Source organism: Quercus lobata, chromosome 3 (assembly GCF_001633185.2).
Source record: "Quercus lobata isolate SW786 chromosome 3, ValleyOak3.0 Primary Assembly, whole genome shotgun sequence".
NCBI lineage: Eukaryota > Viridiplantae > Streptophyta > Magnoliopsida > Fagales > Fagaceae > Quercus > Quercus lobata.
Window position 1 is genome coordinate 15695190 of NC_044906.1, and position 11989 is coordinate 15707178.

Sequence of the window (11989 nt, forward strand, 5' to 3'; positions counted from 1 at the left end):
GAGGAGAGGTCCACCAGTGGGATGCTCTCTGGGACAGATGATACTTCGAAGATTAAAAATCCTGTCTCGACCATGGTAATTTTTGGAAGCCGAGGACGGCTGGCACTGATCACGTGCCTAGGGTCGGCAAATGACTTTTGAACGGGAACGTACCCTAATATTTTGTGAGCGGCTCGAACTTGACCATCTTCGTCATTTACGAAAACTGCCGCTTGTAGAACAGTCTCCAAGTCCACCCGGTTAACGAAGTGAAAATGTCGTTGATAAGCGTGTGGATCTACAAAAGAAAAACACATATGCATGGTTAGTTACCGAACCACATCAGATTAGAATGGCGCAAAGTGTCAGCGCCCTTCTATTCCCTATACCCCACCTGGTTCTCCTTCTACTATGGGGTACAGATTGCCATCATGCCATTCACCGGAGACGATAAGGAAATCCTTGTTTAATCCCTTATTGGAATCAAGGAGGTATTGAATTAGTCGAACCCTTTCGTCTCTCGTCTTCATGTAGTAGGATTCCCCCTTTAAATTTTGGAGATTAGCACCAATTCACGTCATGGTGGGTCAGTCTTAGCCCCATCTTTTCGTTTAAAGCATCCACGCAACCCAGAATCCTAAACATGTTACCAGTGCACTGGGTGAGGGTTAATCAGAAGTGCCTGAGGTAACCCCTCGTTACCGGCCCTATAGGGATTCTCATACCCCCCCCCCCTCTACGAAGGCGAGGACGGGAATTACTACCTCGCCCGTTTCCCTCTTATAGTGCCACTCCCCCATATTACAATGCCTCAGATTTACGTTGGGAGGAATCCTGTAATTGGCGATGAACTTTCTCATCGTTTCTTCAGTATCGACTAATTTCCTTAGTATCGATTTAGCCATCTCTATGATTTACTAAACAAACTCAACCAGCGATGGGAGAAGAAAGGGAACCAGAGAAAAATAAAGCTAGAAAAGAAAAAGCACGAGTTAATGGAGGCAGGGAACTTACATAAAAGAGGAAAGACGCTTCGGACAGGCTTTTTGTGCTGGAGATAGACTTGAGTTTGGAAGAAAGTTCAGATGAACCCAGGGTATACGTGCTAGAACTCTTAAGTGCAAAACTGAAGAGACAGATCCGTTCCAAAAAAATCATTTATACTTCCTAGGGTAACTGCACAAATTTTCCCGCCCATAAAGACCAAGGAATCACCACCGTTTGATCTTCATCATACCGTAGAACGTGGGAAACACATAGCCGCCCGTATTTAATGAGGCCACGTTTCACCTTCTAAGGGCTCCAAGAACGTGTCTCGGGCAGACGGGAAGTCTCAGGAACCGATAGGTGACAAGGATTTACAGGCATTAACAGGTATCTGATGTCATCAAAACCCTCCTATCCGTCCGAGGAGTCGGATAGCAGGATTTTGAGGGGCTATTGTGGGGCCAGGGAATTTATGATTCGGCCCACGCTCTATTAGGGCCCGGGGCCCGTGCCGAGGAAGGTATTTGCCGAGGTCGAATGGGGAAAGGCCGAAGTGTCGAGTGGAACAGCCGAGGGTGACCCTGTCCTCGGCACTCCAGGACTTCAAGGGGAAGAGCAATGTCTCGATGATGGCTGCCACCAAAAAGCCCCCTGAAGGAGATGCGAATAGAATGGGACCCACGTGGAGGTACGGTGCGAAACTGGTTCAGGGTAAATACGTTCCCTCCGCATTAAATGCACCCGCCAGCGTCCTGACTATGTTAATGAGAAAAGACGCTTGGACAGGGTGACTTTGATCATCGTAACTAACAGAAAGCAAGAAGTGACAGCTGATGGGACGGGCACAGAAGTAGGCGCCTGCCTAATCAACAAGTGGAGGGCTAAGATCAACCAGAAAGGGCTCTATAATGTGAAGGTTAATGCACCAAAAGAGGCGGCTGGGAAAAATGGCCAAAAACCAGAGCCACCCAGCCCACCTCCAGGAAAAAGACTTCTAGAGCGAACGCGATTTAATTATGTATGAACACCACGAAAAACCACTGTCTGGTGACTAAGGCCTAGCCTTTCAATCCCACGCTCTATAAATGATATTGTTTGGGCCTTTTTACGTGCGAACCCAATATTATTATGGGTCGTTACGAATTGTGTCCTTACAGTTGTTATGAGTTATTATTGGTGGGCAAAAAAGTAATTTCATTGGTAAATTTAAATTAGAATAACAATTTACCACCTAAGATTTGTTATTAAAATGTTGTAAAAAAAAAAAATTGTAAATGTGATACTTTTTTTTTTTTTTTGCAATCCCTTTATTTTTAATTGTGGTAATAATATTAAATACTAAGCGTTACGTCTACAATATTTTTATAATACTTTTACAACAAATCTTCGATTGTAAATTATTAATGATTCTAATTTGAACTCACTAATAAAATTATTTTTCCTACCAATAATAATAAATAATAACTTATTATTTAAAATTTATTGTGAAGGGTATAATATTTTTTTAATGTTAATAATTTTTATTTCTCACCAAACTCACCTTTTTAGCTTGTTGCAAAAGGCAAGGTTGAATAAAACAAATGCAGATTAGTAGATAGAAATTGTAGATCTTGAACAAATTAACAATTGGGCTTCTTAGTAGTCTAGTGGGCTTTTCCATTCACCCAAGCCCATGACCAGCAATCGCAAGTGACGGGAACCACAATTTTAAACGCGAATTCCTACCGCCTGCGTATGTTAAACACCAATATCATCATCAACAAGGTACGCGTTCCCCCATTCTCAAAAATAAAAAAAATAATAAAGTTACGCGTTCCCCCAAAACGCGTTAAGTAACCACCCAAAAAAAAAAGAAAAAAAAAGGCGCGACTGTTCTAACTAAAATTTTTTATTTTTATATTATTACATTAATTTAATCCAATTGCCGGTAACGAACACCTAAACAAAGTTACAGACTTCCAACGTCTCCAGAGGAGTTAGTCTTTAATGGTAGTTATTTTTGTTTTGGACTCCATCTTTCACTCGACTCGAAGAGACCAGGAAGTAGCAGACCCAGCCAGTTCAGTTACACCAATTAACCTCTTTAAGAGCATTTTCAATAACTTTAAATAAAAGCAAAATAATCTATATAATAGTGAATGAAATCAAAAACTAGTATTCCATCAACTTCTTCAAAATTCAAAAAGTTTTTACTAATCAACCGTCATTCTCCAAACCTGATATGCTACTATTCATTAGCAATAGAATAAAACATTAACAAAGAAAGAAATAGAGATAGGGTATGGGAATATGTGTTAAAATATGAATAAATAATGAGTAAAGAAATAATATTTAAATGAAATAAAAAAATGATAAAAAACCTATAAAAAGATGTATTTAAAAAAATAAAGAGATAAAAAGTAAATATTATTGTTCGCTTTTCACTTTCCAAACAATACAAAAATATAGGAAAACAGCCGGAGATGTTCTAAGCAGTGCATCAATTCTCGGATCATCTTCTTCTTCCTCCTCTCAATCTCCGAAAAATTTCCTGTTCCATTTACCATTTCCAATTCCAAATAATCAGAAGCAAAAAAAGGAAATTACCCAGAAAGCACAAGTAATATTACCGTATTTTTAACTCTCTCTTTGTCAGGCTCGCCAGCACCCAACAAAGCGTGTGAAAGAAATTTCTCTGAAAGGAGAAAGGCTGCTTTTTCTTCGAACTTCCCGCCTTAGAGGCTGCTTTTCTTGCAGCTTTGACAAGTTGTGCTTTCTATATATGAGGCGAGACATATTTGAGAGAGTTGTCACAATATTGCGTTTATAGAAGGCGAAAATGGAGAGCTATATTTTGAATGACTTTGAGGTGGAACCGAAGCACTCGTCTGAAGAGTTGCTTCAGAGATGGAGGAAGCTGTGTGGATTTGTGAAGAACCCGAAGCGAAGGTTTCGTTTTACGGCCAATCTCTCCAAGCGTTACGAAGCTCAGGCTATGCGCCGCACCAACCAGGTCTCATCTCTCTCTCCCTAATTTTATTTATAATTTATTTATTTCATTCAACCAATACAAAAAAGAAAAAAGAAAAATCCACAACGTGGAATTAGTGTGTATTTGAATTAAGATTAAAAATTAAAATTATTTCATTATTGAACTTATTTTTGTTACTATTCATAACTTAATTACACTTTTTGGCACTATTATTTGGCTCATCTTTACTGTTTCAAATAATTTTTATCTTTATTTATAGTATTTTTAGCAATAATTTTTTATTTTCAGCAAAACAAGCGGTATCCAAACACATAGATCTGTTTGGATACCGTTTATTTTATTGAAATTAAAAACTTATTACTGAAGGTACTATAGATAAAAATAAATTAATTGAAAGAGTAAAGTGAGGTTCATAAATAATACCAAAAAATACAGTGAGATACATAAATAATAATAAAAAGTTAAAAATATTGTGAATAAAAATAAGTTAACTAAAATAATATGGGTCCGGTTAATGTGTGTTATTTTTTCTTTTTTGGAAATATTTTATTGGGAATTAAAAAAATTGTCATTACTTTTTCAATTTTTGAAAAAAAAATTTTAAAAATAAAAATTAATATGTATCCTTAGAGAACACATTAGTAAAATTCAAATAATATAATAAAACTTATAAATAATATAAAAAAGTGACGCGCATCAATAATAGTAAAAATAATTTAAATAATGATATAATTTTTATTTTTGATGGTTATCCAAACGGATAGTCAACTCTTGTATCTCCCAAACGCGCTTTAATAAAACGCGTTCAGTCAAAAAAAAATAAAATGCGTAACTCCCAAGGGTATTTGAGTAAACTCGACACGTCCAGACTTGCTAATAAATACACAACCCTTACCTTACCCCTTTGGGCTCTTACACAGCTCTCGTTTCTTTGTCTTTGCTCTCTCTGGGCGGCCAGGGCTTTAGGCCTTTTGGCGCAGCTCTCTCAGTCTCCCACATCATGTTCGATCTCTCTCTTCCTTTTATCTGATTCTTCGGTTATTAGATTCAGTCTGTATTTCTTTGAATCTTCTATAATATATATGTTTTAAACTTAATAGGTTATGATATTATTTTCTTTAAAAAAAAATTTGTTTGGATGGTTTAGATTGTTATTATTGTTGTTGTTGTTCCAGATCTGTGAAGTATCTATCAAAAGTCTTTGGTTTGAGCTTCTAAAACGGTAGCTTTATACTATGTTTTTTTTTTTGTTAGATTGCTTCTAGATCTGATTGTAAAAATTATTAAAATATTTTGGTTTTGGTCTCTTATTTTATCTGGGATTTTGGTGTTTTAATTAAGGTTGGGTTTTTCGGTATCACTTATAATTATGTTTGATTGTTTTGTTTTGGGTCAAGTTTGTACTTGATGATTTCTTTTCTTTTTCTTTTTTTTAATTACTTTTGAATTTTGCTTCAAATCTTATAATTTGTGAACGTAAGATATTATAATTTTTGTATTATGAGATATTATTTGATATATTGATTTATGGGTCTCTGGGTTTTAATAGAAATATATTTTGAGACACTCGGTTTTGACAATTCATCAAAAGTTATTATGTGAATATATTTTTTGTCATTCCTAAACTTTTCATTTTGTTTGGGAAAAGGTTTGCTTTTTATCTTAGCTTTTTTTTTTTCTTTCTTTTTTTTTTTTTTTGGTCAATAATACAACTTTTAACTTTTCTGGAGATAATATTTCTCAAAAAAAAACTTTTCTGAAAATAATATTAGTTTATGATAATATAAAAGAAAAAAAAAAAAACCTTAAAAAAACAGGATTACCATAAGATATATTTTATTATGCAATACCCTACTGACTGTCTGCAGGTTGGAATTTTGGATGCAATTGAACTATCAACTATGCATAGAATAAAGCTAATTCCCTAACATGATTAGCAATAAAGCCAATAAGTGCCGAACAATTACTATGTCTGGGGGATCCGAAGACCCCACAAAATAGCTCGACTTGACTGAATTTTTACGTGGAAAAATCTAGTACCAGAAAATTTTTTACAGCTACTTACCAAAACCTCACTCTATCACGTGTTACATCAAAGTTGACTGAAGAACATGGTCCACAGCTGACTCAGAAAGGTTAAGCAAGACTTTTTAATGTAATCATGCTCGGGACCCACTTAATTATAAAAGCGAATCAATTTTTTTCCTTATTCAAACTGATGACATCGGCAGTATCAATTTTATTCCTTATTCATACCGACAACATGCGATTCGACGTGCAGCAAAACTTTAAATGTCAGATTATAAAAAAAGTAAAATTAGTTTTAAAAAAAAAAATTTTGAGAGAGAAGAGGGCAATTGCACACCAAAATCCAAATAGACAAAATAAATAAACAAAATTATTTATGGTATTTTAAAAAAAAAATTGAATGCAAAATTGGATCTTGTTAACATGTGACCAATAGCTCTCACTAACTCTTATAATAATTTTTTTAAAAATAAAAATAAATTAAAGAAAAAAAATACTACTCTAGAAAAAATTGGATAAGATTCCTTTTTAAGTAACTAAATGTTGTCAGACATTTGAAATCAGTAATTTATGACAAGCATATTTGAAGACAATAAATGTCGTTGTAAGAGTACAATACTTTATTTGTTTATTTTTATAACAGTATCATTTTTTTTTTTTTTTTTGGTTCTATTTTATTCTTTAAATATTGAACCTTAGTACGTGCTAGTCGGTTTATTATTATCACACAACGTTAAAAATTTGCAGGTAGGAAAGGCTTGTCCAAATTCTATTTAGAAAACCAAGACCGACCTTTTTCTTTTTCTTTGAATGCTTGGAGTTCTATTATATGGCCATAGGGCGTCTACTTCTCCAAATTATTTTTGGATTATTATATTTAATTATTTTGGGTGGTGGGTGGCGGTGGTTCTGGGTTGGGCTCTGAGTGCGGGGTTGAAGTTGGTGGGTTTGGTGGTGGCCAATGGTGTGTTGTGTTGTAGTTTGTGGTTGGTTTGTTGGTGTCTACGGTGGAGTATTGTGCTGTGGTGGCCGGATTTTTGGTTGGGTTCGCTGTGATTTGGTGGTGGCCACGGTGGTGTTTTTTTTTTTTTTTTTTGGTTCTTCAAACCACGGTGGTGTGCTGTGTTGCATTTTGTGGTTGGATTGCAGTGGTTTTGGTGGCTGATTTTTAGTTTTGTATTTTTTTATATTCTAAAGGGGTATTATTTTAAGATATTTTAATGTGGTGTAATTTTAAAATAAAAAATCTGATATATAGTATGTTTATGATAATAGTATCTAAGAGACGATAATAATAATAATAATAATAATATTTAAATTGATATGTCTATTCTTGGGATATGAAATCATGCCTTTTGAACTATCCAGAAAATAAAAATAATTATACTGAGAAATGTTAACAAGTGTCGTACGATACTGGTTAAGAATTTAATTAAAGAAAGTTTTTATAAAAAAAGAAAAAAAAAGTAATTAATGCATGTTTTGACAATTTATTTCATTTTTCATAAAAATAATATCAAAACTTTCCTAAAATAGATTATTAACCACTGTCATACGGTCCTCGTTAATTATTAGTTGTTGCTAGAGTTTAGACTAGCCGTTCGGTTGACGCTATTGCCTACCTACCTCATGCGCTCACGTAACGTGGTCAATTGGAATTGAGTAATACTGCCGTTATTTTTGTTTGTTTTGTTTTAAAAATTAAACATTTTAAGGAAATATTATATATTATCTTGTTTACTTTTATTTATCAAAAAAATAAGAATATTAAATCTGAAACTACAGTTTGCTAGGGAAGCTTAGAATCACTGACATTTTGTGAATTTTCATTATTTTCTTGAATGTCTTTGCTTATATGCACCGTCAATATTTGATAATTTTATGAAACATTATTCTTATTTCCCTTCTTTTGCTCAAATATTTCCAAGTCTTCCTGTTTTATCTTTATGGCACAAAGAAACTAATTGATGTCCAAGTTCTTAATTGCAGAGAAAAATGAATATGCCTGAGCTACGCCTTCAATGCTTGTCTCTCATCCTCTTGGTTGTACTTGTCCCTCATTTTCGGTAAGTTATGGTACAAAATTGTGTTATTTTATGTGTCTCTAACATTATTCTTATCTAAATAAAAAATATTTTATAATAAGATTAGTAACCTATTAAAATTGTGTCATTTTATGAGTCTCTAGTATTACTCTTATCTAAATAAAAAAAAATATTTTATAATAGATGAGATGGAATAGCAGGTCATAGTCATATATATATATATATATATATATATTTAGAGATAATTACAATAACACGGCAATTCGAATCTTTTTCCTCTAGAGCTCAAGTACTTTGGACATGAGGAGGTGCCAATTCAGCTACATGACCTTTGACATAGTCATATATTTTTTAATCTATCATAGTTGACCTATTCAACAAAAATTAATTACCTAAAAAAAAAACAAAAGTTAATTACTTTTGTATTATATCTTTCCTCTAGATCGGTAGATCCAGCGAGTCCACATCAAGTTAAAGCATTCACAATGAACTTATCACAGATTTAGTTTAAAAAAATTTCTAAAGATGTTTTTTTATATAGCAAACTATCTCTCTCTTTTTTTTTTTTTTTTTTTTTTTTTTTTGCGTGTGCTTTATACTAATATTGTTTTTATTTTATAGATCTGATGCTAGGCCTCTGAATCGAAACATGGAGGAAGAGAGGAGGGAAAGGCAATATGTAGCCAACAAAGGAGAGATTCCAGTTGGTGGCCCGCCAGCTATGTATTCCCCGCCTTCCCACGTCGGAAACCATGAGATGCATGCAGGTCAGAAGGTTCATCGTGGTGAATATGTTCCACTTCATAAAGGTCCAGTCCCACCTTCTGCCCCCAGTCCAAGCACATATGTGCCGTGCTGCCATTTGCCCTGAAATAGAGAAGGCAAAGTTAAAACCATTTAAGATTGAGCTCCAGTGCGTGCGATAAATAATTTTTAACGGGGGTGTTAGAAAAATAGTTATTTATTTATTTATTTATTTATTATTATTTTTTTATACAAAATAGAATTCTACTATAGTTTAATCTAAGTGTATATGCGTGTAAACCTCCTTCTTGAAGACTTGAACCCCAGCTCATTGTGGTTGTTATTTGTTGTATTGAATGTTAAGATAAAACTTTTAATATTGAGTTTATTATATATAAAGTTGAGTGTTAAAATAAATAAAGGAGTGTTTCGAGTAATTAAAATTTATATTTTGTAGCTTTCTTACTGATGAGCTGAGGTGGTGTTCATTAAACCTGTTGCTGTAATTAATGTCGCTTCTCTGGAACAATATTTTCTTTGCCTAATGCTTTTTTGATTAAAAAAACAACACCTATAAGTATATATACTTCATTATGCCCTGTAACGTTTTGTTTTATGTTCTGGGAAAAAAAATGTCATATGTTATTTCTCTAGTATCCAGTGGCGGTGCCACGTGCCAAAATTTTTAATTTTTTTTCTTTTACAATATAAGTATATTTTATTAATATTTAAAGTTAATAATTTTGTGTACATATAACATACTTTAGCATAAGAAAATTAAATTTTTTTAGGGTAGTATTTATTTGTGATTTGAATTTATCTTAACACAATAGTTAGGTTTTTGCAACTCAAAATTACTAACTCCGTCATTAATAGCATCTTTCAATCGTGGCTGACACCAATAACCGACGATCTATGGTTGCCACATACGTAGTGATGAAGTGCACTTTTGTACCGATTAAATTTATCATCTCATTAAAATATGGAAAAAAAAAAAAAAGTAATGAAACTTCTTCGTACCTCAAGCCTTACTCAAAACAAACTAAACTCAAATTTTGGAACATAGAATATATATTTTACTCTCTTTCTTTCTTTCTTTTTTTAAATATTATTTCCAAATGAATATTGTATATGTCTTAATGAATTAATGTCCAAGGTATTTATAAGCATTTTTGGGAATTAACATTTTTGTTATGAATATATATACTAATTCCAAGATTCATATCATTTACCCAAATACTATTTTGTTATTAATTCTTTTCAGGAAAACTACCTTACATTTGTTAATAAGCAATTAATTCTTTACCGGAAAGCTACTTCACATTTGTTAAGTAATAGTGTAATATATACCATATTTCCTCCAAGCGGGGGACGGGGGGAGTGAGCTTTTGTGTGTGTGTGAGAGACTGAGAATGCACCATGTGATCACCCATTTTTTGCGTAATCCCATTTCCAATGGTCCAAAGGGCCCCTTTTTCTCTCGCTTAACGACACGTACGTAGTGGCCATTTTGTCTATGATGCAATTTTTCTCTTTCTCCGTCAATATCGAGAATACAATATTACCGGGTGAGGAGGTGACTTGGTGATAAAAAGTTTTTGTGTTTCCATCGCCATGCAAGTTTGAGACCATAACTTTGAGTAGGACAAATCTTATTATTATTTGAATGTTCTCGTATTATTTCAATTTTGGGTTTAAGTAGATTGAAATAATGACCGGATATGCAAATTTTATATTTTTACTATATTAAAAGAATATAAATATATTTTTCATAATTTTTTTTCCTATCCTATTTTTCACAATAATTAACTAGTTAGGATTGGAAAAGGACAGTTTATCAACATTTATAAACAATGTTGTGTCGCTGAATTTATTTGTTTCTCCACATGCTTAGATAACACTAAGCCCTTCAAACATGACATAAAAAATTATATTTTATCAATCATAAATTATAAAGATAATGAAAAAAAAAAATTAATTAGGATTGCTCATTAGTAAAAACAGAATTCTTGGTCCATTCCTTTTCAAGTATTAGTTTTTAAATCTCACTATTTTCTTTAGGTATTAATTTTTTTTTTGGGGGGGGGGGGGGGGGCATTGCCCCCAAGTCCAACCATGGCTCTGTCTATGGCAATATATGGTCTTAGTTTGTTGCCTAGAAATTCCTTTAATTATTTTCGACACTTTTTATGTTGTATACCTTGTTGCATACTCTGGATATTCTCTCCCCTCTTCTGCCTTAATTATTTGACATTAATTATGCTAAAAAGTTTTGTAAATTTGAATTTATAATCAGCTGTTTATATAAATGCACGGGTGTGTGTCGTTGTTGTTGTGTGAACACGCTAGGAATTGGTTGTTTATATACATGGTTACTTTGGTATAGTTAATCACACTCTTGATGTGTTTTGCACTTACTTTATACTAATATTGATTTTGCTGATGATCAAAGGGTTCATAGTGAAGATGTTGTTCCACTCGGTAGAGGTCCGGTCCCACCCTCTGCCCCTAACCCCACTGCCCAGGATGCCAGTGGCCACCCTTGATCATGACTTCATTAGATATGTAGTCCAGTTGATTGATAGAACTTCCAGTTTTAATGCCTGTTTCTCTGAAATTGAAACCTATATATATATATATATATATATATTCTGGTTTATGTATGTGCTTAGTGAAATTGAAACTCATAAAAAAATAAAACGTTTCGTGTTATGTTCTGGTCTCTTTAGAGTAGTGTATATATATATATGTATATATATATATATATATATATATTCTGGTTTATGTATGTGCTTAGTGAAATTGAAACTCATAAAAAAATAAAACGTTTCGTGTTATGTTCTGGTCTCTTTAGAGTAGTGTATATATATATGTATATATATATATATATATATATGTTATTTGTGAAAAATTACTGCTTACTCTTGCAACAGTAACTGACCAACACGGCATTGACGCGGCGCCGACATGCTAGCAGTGGGGAAAAAAAAAATTCAAGATTTTGATAGATGGACAAATCCTTACTGTTGATTTTGTGATATACCCTTGAGTGAGAAGTGAGAAATCTCACATCAGAAACCCACACAGCCCAACCGTTGATTTCCTTCTGTCCCTCGCCAGCGCTACATCGAGCCGATCGGCGAGTCAACGAGCTCCCTTTGTCCCTCTGTCCCTTCCGATCTCTCTCTCTCTCGGTGTGGACAGGTCCGAGCTTCTCTTTTCTCTCTGTTTCACG

The 11989-nt window shown here is 33.6% G+C and overlaps 1 protein-coding gene across 1 annotated transcript; it reads left to right on the plus strand.

Moving 5' to 3' along the window:
* Window positions 1–3450: 3450 nt before the first annotated feature.
* On the plus strand, window positions 3451–8922 carry LOC115979122. Its single transcript, XM_031101088.1, has 3 exons — window positions 3451–3958; window positions 7955–8031; window positions 8632–8922. Exons 1-3 carry the CDS (start codon window positions 3785–3787, stop codon window positions 8879–8881), a joined length of 501 nt encoding a protein of 166 aa, XP_030956948.1. The 5' UTR covers window positions 3451–3784; the 3' UTR covers window positions 8882–8922.
* The last annotated feature ends 3067 nt before the right edge of the window (window positions 8923–11989 follow it).

Bases quoted from the DNA above. Each gene is read 5' to 3' on its own strand.
- LOC115979122 (XM_031101088.1), top strand. From the start codon at position 3,785: ATGGAGAGCTATATTTTGAATGACTTTGAGGTGGAACCGAAGCACTCG. The intron at 3,959-7,954 runs GTCTCATCTCTC...TCTTAATTGCAG, and splicing joins CTATGCGCCGCACCAACCAG to AGAAAAATGAATATGCCTGA. The intron at 8,032-8,631 runs GTAAGTTATGGT...TTTATTTTATAG, and splicing joins GTACTTGTCCCTCATTTTCG to ATCTGATGCTAGGCCTCTGA.